This window comes from Girardinichthys multiradiatus, chromosome 21 (genome assembly GCF_021462225.1).
Source record: "Girardinichthys multiradiatus isolate DD_20200921_A chromosome 21, DD_fGirMul_XY1, whole genome shotgun sequence".
Lineage (NCBI taxonomy): Eukaryota > Metazoa > Chordata > Actinopteri > Cyprinodontiformes > Goodeidae > Girardinichthys > Girardinichthys multiradiatus.
This window is the reverse complement of record NC_061813.1, coordinates 1,505,431-1,531,884: the sequence shown is the minus strand read 5'-3', so window position 1 is coordinate 1,531,884 and position 26,454 is coordinate 1,505,431. Positions and strand designations below refer to the sequence as shown.

Below are 26,454 nucleotides of genomic sequence, written 5' to 3'. Positions count from 1 at the left end.
CAGGTCATAGAAAACAATTTGTTTCATGAGCGAACGTTTTTGATTATCTAGAGGTTTAACCACATATCCTCATAACCCACTCATAACCAAAACATGTTGAACTGGGCATAAAATAAAGCAAAATGGTGAGAATCGGACCATTGGAAGACATAAACAGTAGTTTATAATTTGTTCTTTTTTTTCCCCCCTACAGAAGACATGTATTATTCAAACTGCTGAGCGTAGTCAGGCTATGGTTTAATCATTTTTCATGATCAACCCACACTGTTGAAATCATCACACTAATCTAAGAGCATAAGAAGAACATATTATTATCTGTTTATCCAGAACACCTCCCTGGCTGAAGGTAGCCCCATGCCCAACTCTCCTGACTCCATGGTCAACCAGTTCAGACTGGATGAAGAGGAGCAGCAAGATGCCATTAATAAAGAGATCTTCATTACTGTGGACAACCCAGAGAGCCACATCACTGCTATTGAGACCTTCGTTATGTACAGAGTTGTGACCAAGGTGAGCTAGTAAATCTGTCCACTCACAGAGTATGTTAGTAGTTCCACAGTCTGTTGTGAACCGGTTTAAAATGCATATTTTTGAGTTAATATGAAAATTAGTGGAACTAAGTACTGTTTGTTGATGTCATGAAATGACTCGATTTCTGCAGCTAAACCAGGCTGGAGTTTTTTGATATTTTGGTAATCTGCAACTTCCACACATATGCACCACTATTAGGTTATTAACACGAGTGGTACTTAAAAGATGTAGCCATGACCCTATAAGCATTTTAATCTCGTACTACGATATGCAGAATCTCTGTCTGCACTGATGATAATCCCCTTACCTCAACATGGCTAATGCCTGGTGTGGCTGACATGGCAGGGGACTTGGCACAGTCTTCTGAGTAACTCAACAAATAATTATTTTAATTGTTGAAGTCATTCGTTGTGAACGGAGCCTTGGACTTTCAGCCCAACATAGTCAGTAAACCTAAAAGTGGGATAGAAAAAATCAACTGACAGAAGCTCCCTATGCAGTAGAACATCGTCAGTCTAAAAAGCGTCATCTTGATAAACACACACACCATGTAACAGAAGAGTGCCATAGGTAAAACACACACTGATAAATGTGACAGGACTGGATGTTTCATAGACTGTAGTAACAATCATCTGCACCATCTGATATTTACTCAACTGTTCATTCAACAACTTGTTCTAGATGGGATATGGGTTTATAGTTCACAGTGTGATTACTTTTTAACGCATTATTTGTTTTTGTAATTACTTAGTTAAAATTAAGTCCCAGTACTGATCAAAGCACAGAAGTAAATCTGCATGATGAACGTTTGTCTTCTCCAGACCACACGCAGTGAGTTTGACTCCAGCGAGTATGAAGTACATCGACGGTACCAGGATTTTCTGTGGCTCAAAAGCCGGTTGGAGGAAAACTACCCAACTCTAATTGTCCATGTATGTATCACAGCATCACCTTTTCAGCCACACCAGAAGTAAATATTGAGGTTTCTGTTTCGGACTCAGAAGACTATAATGGAACCCGTTAATTTCTTTTTGCTTGTATTAGGAACTGTAATACAGGTATTTTTACAAAACAAATGTACAATATTGTGAAAAAGTTCAATGTTTGTTGTCTCTTATTTCCGAATGTGAACGCATATATTACATAGATTAGTTACACATAAAGTGAGCTATTTTTAAGTCTTTATTTATGATTTGGATGATTATGGCTTACAGAGAATGAAAATCAAAAATTCGGTGTCCCAGAATATTAGAATATCACATGAGATCAATAGAAAAGGATATTTTAAACAGAAAAGTCAGACTTCTGAAAAGTATGTTCATTCTTATGTTCATGCGCTCAATACTTTGGCTCCTTTCACCTGAATCAGTGCATCAGCGCAACATGGCAGGTACCAAGATCAGCGTCTTCATAAAGCTTGCCAGCAGAAGGAAGCATGAAACGCTTTAAAATGTCCTGGTAGATGGCTGTGTTGACTGTTTACTTCAGAAAATCCAGTGGACCAGAACCAGCAGGTAACATGGTAGCCCAGATCATCGCTGACTCTGGAACCTTCAAACTGGATTTCAGCCAACATGGATTCTGTTGCTTCTCCATTCTTCTTCCAGACTCTGGGACCTTATTTACAAATATAATGCAAACTTCATTCTCCAATAAATTTTGCTTGAAAATTCCCTCGAGGCTGCAGGTACCCCTGTTGCTGGTGCACCTTTACCTACCACACTTTTCCCTTCCAGTCAACCTTTTATGAATATGCTTGGACACAGCACTCTTTCAACAACAATGACCTTTTGTGGCTTAACCTCCTTATGGAGGGTGTCGATGAATGTCTTCTGGACATCTGTCCAGTCAGCAGTCTTCTCCATGATTGTGTCTCCTATTGACCCCGACGGAGAGACCATTAAGAGGCTCAGGAAACCTTTGCAGGTTTTATTATTTATTATTTAACTGATTAGGTTGTGACACCATGAGTTTCCAACATTATTATTATTATGACATCATCCTCCAAACAGTTTGGTTGTCCATCTTCAGAGATTTCTGATAATCTGGTAAATGGCAACAGAAGCTTTCAAACATGGTTGTAAGGCAAGATAAGTTTATTTGAATAGCACCCTTCAGCAACAAGACAATTTAAAATGCTTTACATTATGAAAAAAGTACAATACAGTGACATGATAAAGGCAGGTAATAAAAAGTTGGACTACAGACTAAGATTAATGCTTCAGTTAATAGTTTAAATAAAATCAAAAGCAAATCTAAACAAATAGACCTTGATTTAAAATAACTCAGAGATTTAGTATTTTTACATTCTTCTGGATGCATAAGAACTGAATGCTGCTTCTCCATGTTTGGTTCTGGTTCTGGGGATGTAGAGAAGACTGGAACCAGAAGACCTGAGTGGTTTGGGAACGTTGATACAACAGCAGTAGCGTTTAAATGTATTTAGGTGCTAAGCCATTCAGTGACTTATAGACTAACAGAAGTATTTTAAAGTCTATTCTACATCTATTGTATCTATTCTAGATACAGGGAGTCAGTGGAAGGACTTTAGAATCCGGGTCATATGCTCTCTGGGTGATACTTTCTTAGTTTTAGTGAGGACTCGGCCAGCAGCGTTCTGGATCAGCAGTAGATGTCTGAGTGACTTTTTAAACAGACCTGTGACGACATTGTGGTTGTAATCAATTCGACTTTGCACACATCAAAGTCCTGCTGCTGGCTTCAGATTGCTAAGAGCAAGGATCAGGAGGGGGGCGCACTCACTGGTTTCAGACTTGCATCTCATCTTGAGGTTGCAATCTCATCTCCAGCTCCTTCACACGGGGCTCCAGAAAACCCAGTGTCTGAATCAGAGCCATCAGATCAGTGTTTGGAAGCTGTGAAGATGTGACAGATACCACTTGTATTCGTCAATCATAAACCGACCAAAGAAAGACTAGCCTCCATAACATTTCTTTTTGAGCTTCTGCATAAAAGCATTTGTATAAATAAACTATATATTTCATTGTGAGCCTTTAACTATTTGCGTGCCAACCAGCCACTAATCCCTGAGGCTAGTTTTGTTTTTAATTTGGGCTGTGTTTTAAAGTTGAGACAAACTTGATTTCAATAAGCGGATGAAACGCTAATGGTCCAGTAAGGTGAGTTTGCCTGTTTTAGCTGTGTTGTCCCTTCATCTTCTCTCCCTAACCTAAAATATGTCAGAATTACATCTTGATCTGTTGTTCTGTCATACCACGCCTCATTGGACTGGTATTCACAGGACAATACCTAACAGACTAAACGTTGTTATAATTATTCATATCTGCTAATGGTAAAACCAAGTGTGTTGTTGCACAACAAGTACAACCATGAAACAGCCACAGGTGGAAGAGCTCAGAAAATCAGTTGTCACCTGACCTCCTAACACCAACTTCCACAAATGAACAGATGAAACTGCATCATGGTCATCATGTTGATTGCTTGTGTGAGGTTTGATGTTGATGTGTTTGCAGCCTCTCCCAGAGAAGTTTGTGATGAAAGGCATGGTGGATCGCTTCAATGATGACTTTATCGAGACCAGGAGGAAAGCCCTGCATCGCTTCCTCAACAGGATCTCTGAGCATCCCATCCTGTCCAACAGCCACCACTTCAAAGTCTTTCTTACTGAAGAGGTTTCTGTGACACACATTCATGCACATACACACACACACTGATGTGTAAAGGGATTGTGAGGAGTAAAAACTTGCTTTAGTGAGCGACATCAATTAAATCAAAATGTTTAAACAATCTGAGGTCCTTTAAACTTCAGGTTTCCTACACAGTCAGAAAAAAGGATGGAATGAAGCCTTTTCTTGACTTGAATAAGCATTGGGAAAATATTTATACCTCCAAACTTTTTTCCAGCCACCAATTCATTTAAAAGCCTTTTGATGCTGGCTGTCCTGCAGGAGCTGGCCCCTCACAGGAAACAGGGTCCAGGCTTTCTGAGCAGGATGGGCGAGACGATGAGGGCGATGGCCAACTCTGTACGAGGCCTGAGGAGCAAGCTGGAGGAGTTTGCTGTCATGCAGGAATATGTTGAGGACTTCAGTAACAAAATCTGCTCCGTGGACAAAGTCACCCAAAGGATCATCAAGGAACAGAGAGGTACCACACCAGCTTGTGAGCAGATGTAATAGAAAATGTATCTAAATTGAATGTTATTTTCTCCTGTTACTTGATTAATGTTAATTTTGATTGGAAACTTTTCTTAATCCTGCTTTGCTCTTCTGATTTCTTCTTCTTTCCCCACCCCTCAGATATTTACTAAAAACATCAGAGATAAAAAGTCACAGCAACAAACTCACGTTCATTTTTAGAGATGCCATTTACATTTTATTATAGAACCCTAACCCTTTAGATAGTTAAATGTCTGTATTAGAGTTTCTGGAGTTAAATGCATGAAACATTGATGAATTTGGAATTCTGTAATAGTTGAAAGATTGAGATATAGTGGCTCTCAAAAGTATACACACCTCCAGGTTTGAGGAATTATTTCCAGTATTTTAATGTGACACGTCCTTTACAATTCAACTGGAAAACAAACAAGTCTGACAAGCATATTTATTAAATAAATTACAGTCATATTCAACAAACTAGAATATTATTGAAAGTTCAGTTAAACTGTGTTTCACTAAGTGAACTAAGTTACTGAAATAAATGAACACAGACTGATGTTTTTAAGCCATTTAATTGTGTTCATAAGCATGGTTTTCTGCTTCCAGCCAATGCAAATATGACATTTTAGATCAGAATATTACATCAGACCAATAAAAATATATTCTTAATACAGAAATGTATGCTTAATGAGAAGTATGTTTAGTACCTGCTGAAAGATTATATTTAAAAATTAGAGTAGGAGCTGTGGGAATATCTCAGTGTCTGAGACAGAGCAGCTGGTGTAAAACAGGGTTTCACCATTATTTAAAAACAGACAAAATGATTATGGAGTTTGTAAATGGAAAACTAAAAATGCACCTCAATAATTTCAGTTAACAAGGAGATTGGTGAAAATCAAAGTGGAACTTTAATGAATTCTTGCAAGAATTGAGAACGGACAATCAATCCTGTGTCTGAGTCGGCTGTAGACAGGAACTTCCAAGCCTTTTGCAGTTCTTTCACACGCTGACGATGTAATTCACAATACAGTGGAGACAAAGAGATAAAACAGTCCTTGACCATCAGATATCTAATCCTGGAGAGAAGAGAGGGATCTTCTCTTGGGTAAGCAAACCTCCATATCAGGAAGGCCTTGCATTCCAGGCATCTCCTAGTGTGGCATGCTGAGCTGGCAAGAGTAGATCTGGTCTGAACTGGACATTTCACAGACAACAAGCTGATTTTGGACACACGTAGGAAAACGGATACTACACAGGATGGCTATTTCAATTTTGCACTTCTAAACTGGCTTTAACATTTTTTCTTTATTTTTCTTGCTATTTTTTACTGTAAAATATCATGACAGACATAAGGGACGGTACAGAAACAGAATATGAAGGTCGAGTAACTTTTATATTGCATTCTATCTTTCACATACAGCTAACATATATTCCTGATCCTGTTTTGACCTGCTGGCCCATAATGGGTTCAACCAAAGACAATATTACAACATTAAAAGTCATGAACAGTGAGACAGAGCCATCTTTAAATAGAGATTAGACTATGTGATTCAGAAGAGAATTCTATTTTTAAAGTTTAGGAGCCGTAAAGAGAAAGACCATCAGTTACTCTCCAATCTTTAATAGTTGGGCTCATTTCTCTCAACAATCATCTACTTATAGCTTTGTAATATTTGTATTTCTTGGTAAAACCGAATGGTAAATTAAGAGTTGATTGTAGTTACCACCTTGCTCCAGTAGGGGGACAGTTTAGGACAGTCCCAAAATATGTGGAACAGATTGACAGATTTGTCCCTACATTTTCTCCTGTTCAGAGACAGCAGTTTGGGAATCTCAGGATATTTTTCCATAAAAATTCTCTCCATGTTTCTGAACTTGAGGTGATAAAAGTGTGTCTACATATATTTAGCCAATCAATTTGTGTCAGTTCTTTCTGTCGTCTAGATTTAATGTACAAGTCTAGTATCTTCTGGTTTCGACCTGTTCAAATTAGAAGTAGGTTTCGTTTTTGCTTAAACTTTTTATATGCATTCACACAGACTGTAGTACTGATATTTTTTATTAAAGTCATGTCGTATGTAGAGAGAATTAAAGCAGTCCTCTTCTAAGCAACATTACACTGAGTTTCTGAAAGAGATACAAGCCTTTTGGTACAAGAGAGATAAGAGATAGGCCACTGACTATTAATATTCTTACAGTTCTCCGTAGTCTTTGATCTTTTAACTGATTGTAATTCAATTCAGTTTATTTATATAGCACCAATTCACAACACATGTCGTCTCAAGGTTCTTCACAACAGTCAGGTTCATACATTCCAATTAATCCTAACAATTGAACAGTGCAGTCGGAGTTAGCTTTTTATTCAAATTAGATAAAAAGTTTTTCTATCTAAGGAAACCCAGCAGATTGCATCCAGTCAGTGACTTGCAGCATTCACTCCTCCTGGATGAGCATGTAGAGACAGTGGACAGTCACTGGTGTTGACTTTGCAGCAATCCCTCATACTGAGCATGCATGTAGCGACAGTGGAGAGGAAAAACTCCCTTTTAACAGGAAGAAACCTCCAGCAGAACCAGAACCAGGCTCAGTGTGAGCGGCCATCTGTCACGACCGACTGGAGGTTTGAGAGAACAGAGCAGAGACACAAAGAGAACAAAGAAGTACTGATCCAGGAGTACTTTCTATTGGAAGAAAAAGTAAATGTTAATGGATGTAGCTCCTTTAGTCGTTTCATCTAGAAAGAAAGAACAGATAAACTCTGAGCCAGTTTTCAAGGTTAGAGTCTGAAAGAGAGCACATAGAGTTAGTGACTGTAGAAGCTCAGTCAGTAGCCATGTCTAGGAGAGAGAAAGGGTTAAACACTAAAAGACAGAGCCATGTGGATCATCTGTAGAAGGTGAGCATTAAGTTGTTGCCAGCAGAAGCTTGGACGATTCCCCTCTCCAGATAGGTGTCACTGGTAGACACAGAGTCAGGCCAGGTGTAGCTTCTAGGAAGAGAAAAGAGAGAACAAGGTTAAAAGCTGAAATAACAGCAAATAATGCAAAATTGGAGAGTAGTGTGAGAATGTAGCGAAGAGGGTGAAAGTGGTCATTATGTCCTCCAGCAGCCTAAGCCTATAGCAGCATAACTACAGAGATAGTTTCAGTTCAGATTATTTAGTTAAACGGAGCTTATTTAGAACAATGTCGTCTCAAGGAACCCCACAAAGGGTCCCACTGATGGTCATTGTTATACTAAACACCACAATGATTGGGATACCTCCCTCTCTCAGACTGATTATAACCATTGGAAAAGAGAAGGGGTCATACAGGTAGCAGAAATGGAGGGTGTGTACCAAGTCCTCAGGGGTACTTTTATCCATTTATTGGGTTTAACTAAATATTTCCTTTTGAAAATGTATGCTTCCTAGTATTGAGCAATGAGGGGTGTCCATCTCTGTCCACTTAGATTTGTAGTTATTATCTAACTAATATGACCGTAAGCACAGTTGTGCTGCCTTTTTCCAAGGCTTTGCTATGGCTATTTGGTCAGATATGTTGCCATTTATTTTAAGTACAGCAGTTGGGCTGTGATGTAAAATTTCAAACATCTAATTATCTGATATTCAAAACCAAATCAGTCTAGTAATAAAAATAATCATAATACTAATACTAATAGTTCTAAATAAAGCTATGCCCATCAGTCTTAACTGAAAACTGTGGAAAAGGCTTTGTGTTTTTCCACCGAAGGAATTCTCGTTTTTGAACCGATTCATTTCGCATCCCTTCGAAATTTGCTGCATAGTTGAGCACCGACGCCCATTTCCACCAGTTTTGGGAACGAAGCATGAGTCATCAACAGTGGGTGTTATACAGTGCGGAGGGGAAGCTTGAGGGTGAGAGCGGAGTTTCTTTTAATGCAAAAAGAGATCGTCCGTAAACTGCATTGTAACTCTGTGCAAGAACAATAGTATGAATAACGTTTTCATTTGCATATGTTCAGCATCCCTGAGTGTAACATGTAGTTGTACAATGGATGTTTAGTGTGACTATACAAACATAGATAATGTTTATATGGTACGATCTTCGTCTTCGCCGCTGTACTTGTTGCTTCTTTTGTCTGCAACTTCGACCCTCCCACGGGTGACGTTACGGTTTGCAGAACCAAGTATTCTGCTGGGCCCGAGTTGAACCAGAGTTTGTGCTTTGGAACCTTTTTTCGTTGGTGTAAACACGCAACACCTGTTCAAAATCACATTCGGGATCCGGAACGGGCTCCGAACCATGTTTGTGGAAAAGAGGTAATACAGACTCAGGATCAAAGACTCTTGAAGATTTTTTCATATATAAGAGCTTTCTTTTCTGGCATTATGGGATGTTTGTCTGTTTTTAAGAAACCTGTTTAATCTGATTCTAATGTTGATGTGAACAATCTGTAGTCCATATTAAATGATCAGGGTGGCCTAAAAGATTCACATTCATTGCCATATGTACCAGGCTTAAGAATTACTGAGATCTCCTCCCGTCTAAAGAAGGCAGGAGTCGTCTCATCTTTAAGGACGAAATTAAAAGTTTTTTGATGTTGAGAGGATCACATCCTTAAAAAATCCTTTCAGATGGATAACAGTCTTCCTGGGGTATTTTCTTAGTTCTGGTATGTTCCTAATAATGGCAGATCTAAAGTTGTTAAAAACATAGATGCTGTTTCCAGGTTTGCTGCTTCAGGTTGGGAATATTATGCTGTGCAGTATGTTTTAAAGGTTTGTTCTATCCTCTTTGATTTATGATAAATCTTTTGCTACTGAAGGCATTTCACATTATATTTGGTTCTTTAGGTTCATTGTTTACATATTCTCCTTGCTAGAAGTTTTTAGATTTGGGTCCATTAGGGTAAATAGGGCTTTTCTCTCTATTTGTTCTTCATAGGCTGCTCAGGGATTGCGCCACATCCTGGATTTGATTCAAAGTAGAGGTGTCATTACTTTCTATGTGTTTAGCCTACAAAAATGAACGATCTTCATGCAGGTCCTTAATTGGCTGATCCTTTGCTCTGCTCTTTTCTTTTTTGCTGACCATTGGATAGGTTTAGCTTTTACGACCGCTCTTGCAGCATTTCACTGTAAGCTGGGAGATGCACCGTGTTGTGGGAAAAAAATCATATTTACCAAAGGAGATGGATGATCATCTCTTAATCAGCTTTATTAATTTAGCCTTATAAGGGTGACAGTTTACAGGTCAGACGTGTTGCTGAGCTGAGCCAAAACTGTTCATTAACTGTCACCCAGATGTCTCGACTCTTCTGTATTAAAATGTTCCATTCATCATATATTCTACAGTGGGGGCTCCTGCTGTAGCAGGGAGCAGAAAGTTGCAAGAGGCTGCAGGAGGGGGGACAAAAGCCTTTGTCTAGGCCAGACAGAGCATCACCTCACAAAAGTGCCTTTTGTGCTATTTGCACTCACTATGTTCATTGCTCTTCTACAGATGCATTATTAGAATCAAGAAACATTAAAAGAATAAATGATGAATATAATATTTGTAAAACAACTCACACTCCTTGGGTCCCTGTCGCAGACCTTGTTATCGAGGCAAAAGACTCCCTAGCAGCCATCAGATGAAACAAAAAAGATTAAGAAGAATAAATATTGTGGCGCATGTTTCACATGCTCTCTGCTGCAGACGTCGCCAGTTCATCATGTCGGAGAAAGGTTATGTGCAATGTGTGAAGGTCTTCCCTGTATGTTCCTCAGCTTACAGTTCTTTGGCTTGTGGTGGCCCGCTCTCACACTTTTAGGCAGGAGATGATCCAGTTGAATGATGCCTTGTGTCCTGGGAGCCAGGGGAATCTGAAGGAGCTGGAGCTTTCTTGCAGTGTGACACGGTTATCCTGGTAACACACTCTGCACACAGCTGTGTGGATGGATCTGTAGGATCTGATATGGACCTCTCCAGCGTCTGGACTTCTAGTTCTGGTTTTGACAGTAAAACAACATCCTATCTTCCCACAAAAACCCTTTTTCCACTGGCTCGATTTGGCCCTACTCTACTCTACTTGGTTCGCTTTGCGAGCGTTTCCATTACTGTTATTTCCGTACCGGTACTAACGTTTTTTGGTCCGTGCTCCTGAGCAGGTCCGACCGGGGCTGAGCAGGGACTACGTGTGACGTGACCAGACTGCTGTCCACTGATTGGCCGTGGGAAGAGGAGAAACGAGAATGTTTTTATTGAGACGGTGCAGGGAAAATTTGATAAAACTCAAGAGCAACTACAATAATATTAAGGACCACAGTGGCTGGAGCAGGTCATACATGTAATTTTACAATTTACGGGTCATAAACCAGCCTGAAGCCTGACAGAAAAGAAAAAGGACAAATCAGCTTTCTGAATTAAACGCAGACAGAGCGCTGTATGTAATAACATCCTAACCCAGCTGATCACACATAAAATCAGCTGTTTAGAGGCACAAACATTTCCCCCAAAGGGGGGACAGCAGCGTCTCCTCTCTGCTTCTCCTGCCACACCCGCCTCACATCACTACCTCTGAACCGTATTTTAGAAGTTCTGACTGGGCTGTGGTCCAGATACTTATTCTAGTGGATGATTTTAGACATAAAAAAGCATTCTTGCATATACATTAATACAAACGTTATCAGTATTTAGTTTATTTATGTTTTTATTTATTTTTTATCATTTCACGCAGATTACTTTAATGTGAATTAATGTAACGCAGTAACGTTAATAGCAGCAGAACGCTCTATACTCATAGCTGGAGGCGGGGCTTCAGCCAACATAGTTTCTGCCGTCGGCGGGTCAGTGGAAACACAACAGGTACCATACCGAGTAGAGCGAAACCGGGTGAAGCGGAGCCGCGCCGGCTAAAATGAGCCAGTGGAAAAGAGGCATATAAGAACCTTCTACAAATTTTCATCTGAACCAGGTATAAACCTCTATAAGAACCAGATCCAAATTCTATCAGAACCAGGAAAAACATCCCATCAGAACCAGGTTCAAATGTTTTCAGAACCCGGTTCAAACTTTATCAGAACCATTTCCAATTTCTATCAGAACCAGAATGAAACCACTACTGTGTGACTTATGATGATAAGACCATCTTCATAGGTCCCAGTGGAGCATCAAAACAGCGACCATTTGATGTCAGCTACTTAAACAGCTTCTACTGCTGTTCAAACACCTGAACAAGAGTGAATCATTTAAAGGACAATTTCATAGACTTTTTAACATAGGCTGTAGTTAGCATTACCATTTTAGCAAATTTTAGCTTATACATTGCTTTTTGCATAGTAGACGGGGTAAATTAATATCAACCTTCATGCTAGTGATAGCCAAAATGCTAATGTTAGCATTTTAGCTTCTCTTTCTCTCTCTCTCTCTCTCTCGATTCTGCTTCTTTTTCTCCTCTATATCCTCTCTTCTCTCTTTATTTCCTTTTTGCTTCTTTCCCTCCTTTTTTTGCTCTCTTTTTCTCCTTTCTGCCTCTTTCACTCTTCTCTCTAACATTTCTGCTTCTTTTTTTCTTTCTGCCACTATATTTAACTTTTTCTCTCCATCTGTTTGTCTGCCTTTTTGTCTGTTCCTCCTCTGTGACTTTCTCGTGTCTCTGTCTGTCTGTCTGTCTGTCTGTCTGTCTGTCTGTCTTTCACTCATCCCTCTCTCTTTATCTCTTCTCTGTCTAGCCGTCCTGTCTTTCTCTCTAAGTTTCTGCCAAATTCTTACATTTCACTGACTGTGCTTACACTGATTTCTGCCTTTTTAGGCAATTTTTAGTTTGTTTTTGTGTTTCTTCAGCTTATTTGTTGTTTGTTCTTCCTTGTTCTGAAATTCAAGGCAGTCCTAACATTTTAACATTTATTTTATATATTTTAACATATTTTTGCTTCAGTCTATGCTTTTTCAGCTCATCTATTGGCAGCTCTTTCCTGCTTTTTTAAAGTTTTTGTCAGTTCTTGGATTTCATTAACTGTTGTAACAAGTAGTTTTGAGGTAATTTCACCTTGTTAAGCCGTTTTATCGCTGATGGCCTTCCTATTTAAACAGATCAGATGAGTTTTTCTTTGCTAATGTTTCTGCTATTTCTGCTAATTTATCAGATATCAGCAAATATTCCACTGTCAAGCGTAGCCTCATTCTGCCAGTTTTCAGCAGAGGAGTTTAGCATTTCTGTTTTCTGCTAATTCATTACATTTCAGGAGATTTTCTGCAGTCAACTTCAGCTTGTTTCTGCCAGCTTTCAGCTAAAGAATTCAGCTTACAGCATTCACACTGCATTTTTGCAGTTTATTTTTATTATACCGTTTGCATTAATGCGGCCCGAACCGTAGCGCTCATTCCAACCATCCCATTACAAATTAGGAAAATTAGGTACTTGGGCATCAACATTTCTAACAGGCTGAACAAGCTTTTACAATTAAATTCTAATATTCTAAGCAATAGAAGATGACTTTACAAGGTTGAAAACCCTCCCTCTCTCCCTCACGTTTAGGAAGAATGTCTGCAATCAAGATGATGGTCCTTCCTAAAAGAAACAAAATATTCTGTGTGGTTCTGGTTTAACCACCCCAGACTTGGTATAAAAATTAAAGTTCCAGCATATTATAATATTTATGGACATTTGAGCCTCCACATATAGGTTCAGAATTTTTACAAAAGGTTAAACTTCTAGAATGCTACTCCTAAACATATATAAATATTAAATAGAAATATTAGATTACAATATTTATTAAAATGGATTTGGAAAAAATCAATTTGGACAACCAGATTCCAGATGGTCCAGATTCAAGATAAAATAAGTAAACATAATTTTCTCCAGTAATAAACATTTTCTTTAACTTTAAGTTATTTTCAAAAATGTATATAAACCTTTCAAAGGTGAATTTGACAATCTCATTTCCTTTCAGTTAGAAGTTGATCTGTCTACTGGCACAGATTTCAGCTAAATTTGCTTTTAGAAAGACTTAAAATGCCAACTTTTAGCTTAGGCAATACAAAATAATCTATTGATCACACTATACAGGACAAATGAGGTTGGGATGTCTTCCAAGGCACCATCTTAACAGGGCCCTTATGATTCCTCGGTCCTGGTTATCCAGGGGTTTCAGGTGGGGTGCTCTGTCCACATGGTTGGCCAGACTTCTAACTGACTGCCTGCCACCTCCTTTGTGCTGGCTCTGGGTTTGGCCTGCCCATTCTCACTGAAATGGCTGAAAGTCAAACAAATACAGGTGGCTGGTTCATTGTTGTGACCGGTTTACTTTCATCCCACATGGTATCTTGAGTTTATAAAGTCAATCATGCAGCCATAGTACCATTCTGGGGGCTTCTCCCTATGTTATGTCCAAAATGGTGAGGCAGGAGATGTGAGGGGAAAAAATTACTGGATGCAGTTTATACAAGAATACAATTTCACAAACCAAATACACTGATGCATGCAGATATAATCCAAAACTTAACTGTGTTCTGTGTGCTTTTAGAATACATGGATGAACTGAAGCAGTACAGCCCTACCTATTTCCAGTGGGCTGAGTCAGAGGAGGAGCTGGCAGAACCACTGAAGGGCATTGGTAGCTGTTTGGAGAGGTGCAGTAAGGAGACAGAGGAGCAGATCCAACAGCTGTCGGAGGTCCTTGTCCCCGCCCTGCATGAGTACGTCCTCTGTGCTGATACTCTCAAGGTGAGAACATGCTGCATTGTTGACATCTGAAAAACACCATTTAGGTTTTAAGTAATCTTTTCATTTAATAAATATGTTTCTTCGGCCTAGTAATATTATCAGTGGTTTGGAGCAGCCCATCTAGAGTCACAACCTTAAGCTGTTAGGCTACGTTCACACTGCAGGTCTTAATGCTCAAATCCTATTTTTTCAGAAATCTGATTTTTTTGTGTGTGGTCGTTCCCATTATGGCTACATGTTGCAGCTACAAACTGACCCGCATGCGCATAAGAACAATACGAGCATCGTCAGTAAACACGGAGAAATAGGTGTTATGGTTTAAGTACACAACAGAAGCCATTTATTGTCAGTGGGAGCTGTGTGGGAAACACATGAATAAAAGGAGAGCGAAACTCTTTATTGTTCTGTTTTAAGGAGATCTGACTGCCAATTCAGCAAAACAAACTGTTTGGATGCGGAGACACAGCCAGCAATGTGGAGCAGGGATGTTAACAACTTTACAGAGACCGAGTTTATTCGGAACTTTATCATGTCGAAGGCAACTTTTAATCATATATGTCAGTGCCTCTCCTCTCAACTCCACAGGCAGAAGAGTTGATGCAATCCAGTGTATCGGACTGCTGCAGGGTCAGATCATCACATGCTCTGTAACCTCGATAGCATTTTAAAGTTTGAATGGTTGTATGCGTGGGCTGCACGGTGGCGCAGTTGGTAGCACTGTTGCCTTGCAGCAAGAAGGTCCTGGGTTCAATTCCCAGCCTGGGGTCTTTCTGCATGGAGTTTGCATGTTCTCCCCGTGCATGCGTGGGTTCTCACCGGGTACTCCGGCTTCCTCCCACAGTCCAAAGACATGCCTGTTAGGTTAATTGGTAACTCTAAATTAGGTCTATGAATGAGTGTGTGCTTGGTTGTTTGTGTGTTACCCTGCGATGGACTGGCGACTTGTCCAGGGTGTACCCTGCCTCTCACCCATAGACTGCTGGAGATAGGCACCAGCTCCCCTGTGACCCAATATGGAATAAGCGGTAGAAAATGACTGACTGGTTGTATGCGAATTTTACAATACAAACTAGGTCCCATATCCAGACGGTTTCTATGAGCCTTTCAACTAGGCTAGAATAAAGTTTTATCTCTGTTTATTAATGAGCTCTAACGTCTTGCTGTCTCTCAGTTGTGCAATTCTGTTCTAGTCCAAATCTGTTTTGCTAACTGCTACCGTTTCCAGCTGGGCAGTGCAAAATTGTGACGAATGCCATGGAAAGTGACATCTTAGTCACATCATAGATGCCTGAGCCACCTCAACTGGCCCCTCTCGATGTGGAGGAGCAGCAGCTCTACTCCGAGCCCCTCCCAGATGGCCGAGCTCCTCACCCTATCTCTAAGGAAGTGCCCGGCCACCCTACGGAGGAAGCTCATTTCAGCCTCTTGTATCCGGGACCTCGTTCTTTCAGTCATGACCCAAAGTTCATGGCCATAGGTGAGGGTAGGAACGTAGACCGACCGGTAAATTGAGAGCTTCGCTTTTCGGCTCAGCTCTCTCTTCACCACAACGGACTGGCACAGTGCCCCTATGACTGCGGCAGCCGCACCAATCCTTCGGTCAATCTCCCGCTCCATTCTTCCCTCACTCGTGAAGAAGACCCCCGAGATACTTGAACTCCACTTGAGGCAGGAACTCCCCTCCAACCTGAAGAGGACAAGCCACCCTTTTCCTGTCGAGAACCATGGCCTTGAACTTTGAGGAGCTGATCTTCATCCCAGCCGCTTCACACTCTGCTGCGAACCGCCCCAGCGCATGCTGTAGGTCTTGGCTAGAGGGGGCCAGCAGGACCACATCATCTGCAAAAAGAAGAGACAAAATCCTCTGGTCCCCAAACTAGACCCCCTCCGGCCCTTGGCTGCACCTAGAAGTCCTGTCCATAAAAGTTATGAACAGGACCGGTGACAAAGGGCAGCCCTGCCGGAGTCCAACATGCACCAGGAACAGGTCCGACTTAGTGCCGACAATGCGGACCAAACTCCTGCTCCGCTCGTACAGAGACCGGATGGCCCCTAGTAAAGGGCCCCCGATTCCATAATCCTGGAGCACCCACCACAGGGCACCACGAGGGACACAGTTGAATGCTTTCTCCAGGTCCACAAAACACATGTGGACCGGTTGGGCAAACTCCCATGAACCCTCGAGTACCCTGTAGAGGGTGTAGAGCTGGTCCAGTGTTCCACGGCCAGGACGAAAACCACACTGCTCCTCCTGAAGCCGTGGTTCGACTATTGGCCGGACTCTCCTCTCCAATACCCTGGCGTAGGCTTTACCAGGGAGGCTGAGGAGTGTGATCCCACTGTAGTTGGAACACACCCTCCGGTCCCCCTCATAAGAAGGGTGACCACCACCCTTGTCTGCCAGTCCAGAGGCACTGTCCCCGACCACCACGCGATGTTGAAGAGGCGTGTCAACCATGACAGCCCTACAACATCCAGAGACTTGAGGTACTCAGGGTGGATCTCATCCATCCCCGAAGCCCCCACTGAGCTTTTTAACCACCTCGGTGACTTCAGCCTGGGTGATGAAAGAGTCTAACCCCGAGTCCCCAGCCTCTGTTTCCATCAGGGAATGCGTGATGGCAGGATTGAGGAGATCCTCGAAGTACTCCTTCCACCGGCCGATAATGTCCCCAGTCGAGGTCAGCAGCCTCCCACCCCCACTATAAACAGTGTTGGCAAAGCACTACTTCCCCCTCCTGAGGCGCCGGACGGTTTGCCAGAATTGCTTTGAGGCCAACTGGTAGTCCTTCTCCATGGCCTCACCAAACTCCAGGCCCAGGCTTTACCGTCTGCCACAGCCCGGGCTGCGGCACACTTGGCCTCACGGTACTCGTCAGCCGCCTCAGGAGTCCCACAAGCCAACCACAGCACATAGGACTCCTTCTTCAGCTTGACAGCGTCCCTTACTGCCGGTGTCCGGCAGTAAGGGACGCTGTAAGGGAGGTGGGAGTTGAATACCTGCCTGGCCAAGGGCTCTGGAGGTGAGCCCGACTATTTCTAGTCGATATCTCTCATCCTCCCGCACCAGCTCAGGCTCCTCCCCCCCCCCAGCGAGGTGACATTCCACGTCCCTAGAACCAGCGTAAGCATCCGGGGTTCGGGCCGCTGAGGTCTCCACCTTCGTCCACCACCCAGTCCTCTTTGCACTGGTCCCTCACGGTTCCCCCTGCAGGTGGTGGGCCCACTGGGGGATGGCCTCGCATCTCTCCTTCGGGCTTGGCCCGGCCTTGTCCCGCGAGGATCCAAGGTGGGACCCCGGCTCCGCCGTACCGGGCGACGTCATGTGCCTCAATTGTGTGGTCCTCATGAGGGGTGTCTTGAACCGCTCTTTGTCTGACCCGTCACCTAAAGCCTAGTTTGCCATGGGAGACCCTACCAGGGGCATTGAAGCCCCAGACAACATAGCCTCTAGGATCATTCGAGCACTTAAACCCCTCCACCACATTAAGGTGGCGGTTCAAGGAGAGGGACTGTGAGGTCGACTATCTACAGTTAGAATCATCAGTTAAACTGATCACATGCCTGACTGGATCCTGAAGGTGCTTTGACAAAAATGTTATGTCAGGCAATTCTTACCGTGGGTCACCTGGAACTGCCAATGTCTGATTTCGTTTCACGTTGGTTTTCAGCATTGGATTAATGCTATGTTTCTCCTCTTCATGTAGGGGTTATGCCGGTGTCCCACAGGATTTCACTCACTCATTGTCATGTGTTAAGCATAAAATACTCTGATTGTTCGGAGTATTTCACATGTCCACTCAGGTTCACAACATGACAGGAAGACTTTAAAATATGGATTGGCAAAGAAATGAAAAAGGTATTTGGTTAAAAATCACAGAACTGAAGGAACACCGCCACAGGTCTGATCATTCTCTGATATGATTGTTCCTGGTTTCTCGGCCTGTCTCACTGATGAGGCTACATCATCTTCACCCAAAGCCCTCACTACCTTCTCCTGTTTCCTACAATATCGAAAATATTTTCCATGGCACTATAACAAAAAGAAAATGAGAAGTATCACTGCATCAATTGATATGCAGACCTAATTACAACAACCTGATATTACAGTTAGGAAGCATAAAAACAATGCTCCTACCCTAAAACAGGTTATTTATTAGCTTTAATAAAAATGATCGTTGGCTTTCCATTATCCTGTTTCTCTGTCTGGAAGCAAAGTTCCAACTTTCTCAGCATCAGGATCTTGATTCTCCTCAGCTCCCTCAGCATCGTCGCCTTAACTGTGACTACATCCAGCACATGTCAGCTGGTGTCCTGCAACATTTAGATGTGTTCCTGCTCCAACTCACCCTAAACAAAGGGCTGAGTTATGTCTTCAGCCTGCCAATATTCCGCATGAGCCTGCTAATCACCCATTTTTTTCCTTCGGGTGCCTTGATCAAGGACAACATCTAAAACATGCAGAACACCAGAACTCTTAAGACCAGAACAGTCCATATGCAAATCCTTCCTTTTCTGAGTGACATTCATACACCTTTTCACCAGCACCAGTCTGATCTCATCTAGATATTAGCTCTATTAGGTCTTTCTCTCAGGTATGTTCATTCAGTCTTATAAATCAAAAACAAACCTCTAAATGTAAGCCACACTGTTAAACTACTTTGCAAAAATACTGTTTGCTTCCAAAAACTCTAAGTTGCAGTCTAATAACCAAAATGTATTTTACTTCAGAAACAGTCACTCATATTTATTAAGAATCATATTGTCCGCCGTCCCTGGGTTCTTGCCGCTGGCCGGGGTCCTCTTGCCGCGTGAGTTTGTCCCATCTTGGTGTGGGGTCGAGGGTTCCGTTGTGGGCACGGTGCTTGGTGGTGTCTGCCCTGTTGCGCCTTTGGGCGGAGGCTGTGGTGGTGTCGTCTGGGGCCCTTGCCTTGCCGTCATGGCGCATTGTTTGGTGGGGGTGAGGATGCGGCGGGGTGCTTGGAGCGGGTCTGTGTGTGAAGCTTGCTCTGTGTAGGTGCGTCTTTGGCGGCTTTTCGGGGATGGAGCTCATCTGTGGGGGTGTGCTCCCGTGGGGAGGGAATTCATGGCATTTGGGTTCAGGGGCATATGTTCGATATCTGTGTCCTGGTTGGTGGTGGCCCTGTGGGGAAATTCATGTTGGGGTTCATGGGGGATGGCAGGCTCATGGAGTTGAGATCAGAATTTCATTGGGGGTTGGGACTGTTTTATCCTGTGGTGGCTCTGGTTGGTGGGCTAGTTTGGACCAGGTAGACTCTTCTTTTGTACATGGCGCCCTCTCAGGCTGGGATTGGGGGTTGTTGGGGACTGGGGTTGGGACAAGGGGGTCGTGGTCCAGGCTGGGGTCGCTCGGGTTCAGGCCCAGACTAGAGTTGGCACTAGTCTGGGCTGGTGCTGGGGTGGTCTGCCTGTCCCCACCCCGGGAGGGAAAGGGACCACCTCCTGGGTCCGGAGCCTGGTTGCCCCTTTGAGGTATCGGCACCTGGACCTGGGAGTATAGAATACGTATGGGGAGTGTGTGTAAGTATACAACGTCCATTGTTGTGTGTCTTTACATTGGGTGCGTGGGTGTGAGTGTTTTTATCTATACGCATGAGGGTGGGAATGTGTGATTGTGACTGTGTGCCTGTTTTTGTGTCAGGTTGGGTCTTGGGCTGCTCCCTCTCCTGGATCAGTTAAGGCTGCTTATCAAATGTGGGGCCTATTTCCTCCCCGCCACACTCCTTGTCGGTGGCTGGGGTCTCTGCCCGCTGGTGTATTTGTGGTTATCGGTGTCCGGGTGCTTTGGTGTGTGCCGGTTCACTCCCTTTGGCTGCTTGCCGGGGCCTGGGCCCCTGGGCTCTGTCAGGCCTCTGCTTGGGGAGTGATGTGTCTCGGGTCTCTGGGTCCATGGCTGAATCTGCTCTGGCGTAGACGGTTGCTGGCGGGGCCTGTGGTCTTGTAGCTCCCTGGGTTTTCTGCACTTTGGCTGCTGGGTGGTTCCCCTGGGGCTCTCCCCTGCTCTTCTCTGGGGGGTTGCGGTAGTCCTTGTGGTAAGCCTTCCTGGGGTTTTTGTGCTCTGGGGGGCGTTTGGATGCCTGTGGCTCGGATCTCCTCCGTGTTTGTCTCAGGTCCAAGGGGGCAGGTCTGTGGCTCCTCACAATCGCTATTGCATATTTTTATGGAAAAACCTTGTATACACAAGCGCGCTCATACTCAGACCCACAGGGGTTTAGATTCAGGTGTTAACAGATACACACATGTTCTATATTGAGCCACAGTTAACACTAAATACATCTTGCATTCAGTAGTACCATGCACTTTTTTTAACTTTTCCCTTTTTGCCCCAATTTTCTCTCTTGCTTTTTTTTTTTCCTTTTCGTTTCTGTCTCTGTAACAATTGAAATAATCCCAAAGCAGTTTCTAATAAAGTATTTTTTATAAATATCAAGCTGAGCACTAAAATGTTTGCAGTAATACTCCACTTGTGAAAATAAATCTATTGGGCTTCTTCTTGGCACTCAGACAACAATTCTGAGCGCTTCTCTGCCGGACAGGACACGGTTAAAAAAAGAAATCCGATTGTACCAATAGTGGAAATAAATACAGATAAAAAGATCGCTAGTATTGCATGATGTCCAGTTTAGTTGACAGATCATTTCTGATCATTTCCTCATCAACATGAAAAACAATACAATACATATATTGTAAAGGTGATATATTGAAGTTCAGTAAACTTTGCTGTTTATTACAGGCTGTGATGAGACGAAGAGACAACATCCAGGCCGAGTTTGAGGTGAAGAATGAGGTCCTGGCATCAAGAAAAACTGACCAAGAAATAGTAAGTATGATTTAGTTCATCAGACACACATTGACATGCACAGTATAGTTGTCCTCTGCTGTACACACCTTCACTGTGGTTTGATGCAAGAAAGAGGAACATGGAGTGAGTTCTCTACCTGGGTCCAACCTCAGTACATATTGTAGAGGGAAAAGATCTCCCACAGATGCTTACCTCAGTAAGCGTTCCTTTTAGTCCTCTGTCCAGCAGGACACTGTAACAGTGTCAGTCACCACATGATTTAAAGACCTGAAGACAACAGGCTTCACAGTGTGGAAACACGGAGGCTGAAACTGAGTTGTTTGCTCCTGTCTGTATGCTAAAGGAATGTGTTTGTGGAGATTTGCCGGTGTTTATTTTCTCTCCAACAGCAGAACATTAAATCCAGCCGCTAGATTTTAATTAGGACTTCAGCCGGAAAACCCAGCCCCGACACAGGTGTTTGTTGTTAATGAGAGCAGAGCAGCTTTAATTCACTCCTCAAGCTTCTAATGCATATAAGCCAGTTTGTGCCCTTATCTGATCCACTGTAATAAGAAATGAAATGTCACATGGACACCCTTGTTATTGTTCCATGAAGGTTCACGGTATAAAACAAGATGGGACCACAGGTTTAGTTGAATCCTTGGTGTCTTTCGGATTTAAGGTACAATTCTAAAGTTATTAACTCTTTACTGGTGTAAAACATTGTCATGACAACATGAGTGTCCTGTATACACCAGTATTTATTTATTTATTTTTTACCTGTAAGACATACAGGTCCTTCTCAAAATATTAGCATATTGTGATAAAGTTCATTATTTTCCATAATGTCATGATGAAAATTTAACATTCATATATTTTAGATTCATTGCACACTAACTGAAATATTTCAGGTCTTTTATTGTCTTAATACGGATGATTTTGGCATACAGCTCATGAAAACTCAAAATTCCTATCTCACAAAATTAGCATATTTCATCCGACCAATAAAAGAAAAGTGTTTTTAATACAAAAAACGTCAACCTTCAAATAATCATGTACAGTTATGCACTCAATACTTGGTCGGGAATCCTTTGGCAGAAATGACTGCTTCAATGCGGCGTGGCATGGAGGCAATCAGCCTGTGGCACTGCTGAGGTCTTATGGAGGCCCAGGATGCTTCGATAGCGGCCTTTAGCTCATCCAGAGTGTTGGGTCTTGAGTCTCTCAACGTTCTCTTCACAATATCCCACAGATTCTCTATGGGGTTCAGGTCAGGAGAGTTGGCAGGCCAATTGAGCACAGTGATACCATGGTCAGTAAACCATTTACCAGTGGATTTGGCACTGTGAGCAGGTGCCAGGTCGTGCTGAAAAATGAAATCTTCATCTCCATAAAGCTTTTCAGCAGATGGAAGCATGAAGTGCTCCAAAATCTCCTGATAGCTAGCTGCATTGACCCTGCCCTTGATAAAACACAGTGGACCAACACCAGCAGCTGACACGGCACCCCAGACCATCACTGACTGTGGGTACTTGACACTGGACTTCTGGCATTTTGGCATTTCCTTCTCCCCAGTCTTCCTCCAGACTCTGGCACCTTGATTTCTGAATGACATGCAGAATTTGCTTTCATCCGAAAAAAGTACTTTGGACAACTGAGCAACAGTCCAGTGCTGCTTCTCTGTAGCCCAGGTCAGGCGCTTCTGCCGCTGTTTCTGGTTCAAAAGTGGCTTGACCTGGGGAATGCGGGTCCCCGCAGGTCCCCCAAGGTCTGGAATCGGCCCTTCTCCACAATCTTCCTCAGGGTCCGGTCACCTCTTCTCGTTGTGCAGCGTTTTCTGCCACACCTTTTCCTTCCCACAGACTTCCCACTGAGGTGCCTTGATACAGCACTCTGGGAACAGCCTATTCGTTCAGAAATGTCTTTCTGTGTCTTACCCTCTTGCTTGAGGGTGTCAATAGTGGCCTTCTGGACAGCAGTCAGGTCGGCAGTCTTACCCATGATTGGGGTTTTGAGTGATGAACCAGGCTGGGAGTTTTAAAGGCCTCAGGAATCTTTTGCAGGTGTTTAGAGTTAACTCGTTGATTCAGATGATTAGGTTCATAGCTCGTTTAGAGACCCTTTTAATGATATGCTAATTTTGTGAGATAGGAATTTTGGGTTTTCATGAGCTGTATGCCAAAATCATCCGTATTAAGACAATAAAAGACCTGAAATATTTCAGTTAGTGTGCAATGAATCTAAAATATATGAATGTTAAATTTTCATCAAGACATTATGGAAAATAATGAACTTTATCACAATATGCTAATATTTTGAGAAGGACCTGTAATCATCAAGAAACAAAGGCTTGGAATATATCACTCTATGTGTAATGATTCTTCATAATATATAAGATTTTCTTAGATGCGCTTTTACACAATATTAAAATGTTTTGGAATGTGCCTGTCTCACTGACTGACTGTGGACATTTTCACTTAGGGGTGTACTCACTTTTGTTACCAGCGGTGTAGACATTAATGGCTGTGTGTTGAGTTATTTTGAGGGGACAGCAAATTTACAGTGTTACAAGCTGACTACTTAACATTGTATGAAGTGTCATATATTCAGTGTTGTCCCATGAAAATGTTGGGCTCATCCATTTTGGGGTAATAGACCGGCTGGGCTGCACAGTAGAGGCTGACAATTTTTCGGGAGTCCCACGGGTCACGGGAATCCCGCGGGACGGGAGACAGCATCAGTAAAGATCACGTGATTGGGACGGTACAGGATAAAAAATGAACGGGAGCAGACGGGAGCGGGAACTAACCAATAGGAGGGAAAATAAACTAGGATCAATTGTCCTTGGAAATGTAAAACTGAGACTTTGTTATAAACTTTAAGGAAAAAAAACTTGGATCGACGCCGCCATTGTGTAGTTTTTTTCCAAGAAGCCTATACTATAATGCGAGTCAAACGAACTACACGACCCACAAGCCAACAGTGCTTCTGATCGATGTTTTCCACCTGCGTTCAGAAAGGAGGGAGCAAACACAGGTGGAGAACTGGACGTGGTAAAATTGGATTTGCAACGTAAAGTCAGAAGTAAGGACTTATTTATTAAACTCATAGAGCTGACAGGAAAGTCGCAAATATTACCGAACTTCAGGAGAGTTGAATGTAGCGGTTTTAACACGCAGTCTGCTGCTTATAAAACGTGTTTAGTCGTAATCAAGGACACCAGTGATTAAGGGACACTTGTTTGGCAGATTCTGGATTAAATCAACCCTGCATCTCTTCATTCATCAAACCAAAAGTACCATCATGTGTCAAGTCTCATCTGACCAACAAAATTGCTGCATGTGCACTAAAGATTTAAGAGGTAAGGTACGGAAGCCCGTGAGGGGACATGGGGGAATTTATTTCTTTTGCGTCCCCACGCAATACTTTTGCGTTCGGCATTTTGGAGCAACAGCACAGATGACAAACTGCTCATAAAACAAACAGCACTGATATGTGATTGATATGGTTTATTTGTCATATGCAGGTTAACACGCAGTAAACAATGCGATTAAATACTTAGGATAAGAAGAACCGTTCAAATCACGATAAAAACAAAAACACTAATGGCTTACAAAAAAAAAGTACACATCATGCAGCAGTAATAAGGAAACAACGTGTCACAGATGTGGTTTCGTGCAGTATTATTGTTCAGTAGTTTGTTTGACAGCTTGTGGATAAAAACTGTCTTTTAGTCTGATTGAAGATAATTTTATTTAAGGCTGATTTCAAAATAAAACTCAATAAATCTCAAAACGGGTGTAGTGTTTGTTTCATTTTTGCAGTTATCTGGTTTGGAAACTATCCCGCAAAGTATTGCGAAATAACGCAAAGACTATTGCGTGGGGACACAAAAAAGAAAAAATTCCCCATGTCCCCTCGCGGACCTCGTAGAAAGGCTTCATCAAGGGAAGATATTAAATAAATATGTTGTGAAATAGAAAAAAATAGAATGTACCATTAAATGTACAATTTATTTAATACATCATTAAATATTAAGTGTACCACTAATTACGTCATGTCGTCTTTAAAATTATACTTAATTATTCTGTGGCACATTTAATTGCATAATATTCCATTTCATGATATAATGGTACATTTATTGTTTCTAATGATGTATTAAATAAATAAATGGTACCTTTAATTTAATGTTACATTTCTTTCATGTTACATTTACTTCACTTATGGGACATTCACAACATTTATTTATTTAATGATGATTTTATTGTATTAATTTTGTCCAGTTTGACCCTCCATTCTTGATGCCTGTATAGGAGGTCATGTCAGAATTTGATTCAGGTGTTCTGGAGCAGACACACATCTAAAACAAGCAGGGAAGGGGTCCCTGAGGACCAGGGCTGTGAACCATTGAGGTCCAGTTTCTAAATTATTAAGGTTTTGCCTTTTTGTCCTTTTGTTCAACAAGAACAGTTCTCTTACTAGGTGCATTTTTCTTTCGTTCCAGCAACTTGAAACATAAAAGTGATGTCATTGTTCAAAGGAAACGATCACTTAATAAATGAGTAAAATACAACTATGTACATTTTGTTTATTCAACTAAGATAAGCATGGTCTGTTTCCTAGTTTGATATTTTATTATTTCTTCATTATTATTCTTTTTACTTTAACTGGCCTTTACTACAACTAAAAACAGGGACCTAACTGGTCCTTCAAAGAAAGAAATTGCCAAAAGACTAAATGAAGAAAACAAAAATGGGAGTGGCACAGGAGTGGGAGTCGTTCTGAATGGGAGCGGGACGGGAGTGGGAATCAATTTACCAGGAGTGGGACGGGACAGGATTTTCTTTGTTATGCAGGCCTGGGATTGGGATGGGACAAGACATTTTTCTGTGGGAGCGGGATGAGACAGGAGAGAAAATCCACTCCCGTGTCACCCTCTACTGCACAGTTCAACAGACGTTGCAGCTCTGACGTCACTCAAGATTATAAAACTCGCGGAAAATAAACTTTCGTTGCCATTTCCAGCGTGTCTCACGAGACAATGCAACGGAGGCGCACATCTGGAGAAACAAAAGCCCGCAGGCGCGCTTTTCCTCCGCACGGCGATTCTCTGAAGAGCTGGAAACCTGGAACTCTTTCTGATACAAGAAGGTCAGAAGATTCATATACCGATCGAAGACCCCAGCGCAGGTGGAAACCCACACAGGTTTTATTTCCAAAGAGATGAGTTTTCCTCTTTGTTCATTCAGTCGACTTCAAACGTTCCTCATATTTTTCCCAGTTTTTCTTCAGACCTGACCCATCCTCAAC

General features: G+C 42.3%; 1 protein-coding gene across 1 annotated transcript in view; it reads left to right on the top strand.

Annotated features, from left to right (window-relative positions):
• snx7 (sorting nexin 7) overlaps nucleotides 1-26,454 on the top strand; it is a 55,320-nt gene that overhangs the window by 8,016 nt on the left and 20,850 nt on the right. Inside the window, exons 2-7 of the mRNA XM_047348927.1 lie at nucleotides 328-510; nucleotides 1,353-1,463; nucleotides 4,026-4,184; nucleotides 4,461-4,659; nucleotides 14,140-14,339; nucleotides 21,094-21,180. Coding sequence (XP_047204883.1) covers nucleotides 328-510; nucleotides 1,353-1,463; nucleotides 4,026-4,184; nucleotides 4,461-4,659; nucleotides 14,140-14,339; nucleotides 21,094-21,180 — 939 coding nt within the window. The remainder of the gene's footprint in view (nucleotides 1-327; nucleotides 511-1,352; nucleotides 1,464-4,025; nucleotides 4,185-4,460; nucleotides 4,660-14,139; nucleotides 14,340-21,093; nucleotides 21,181-26,454) is intronic.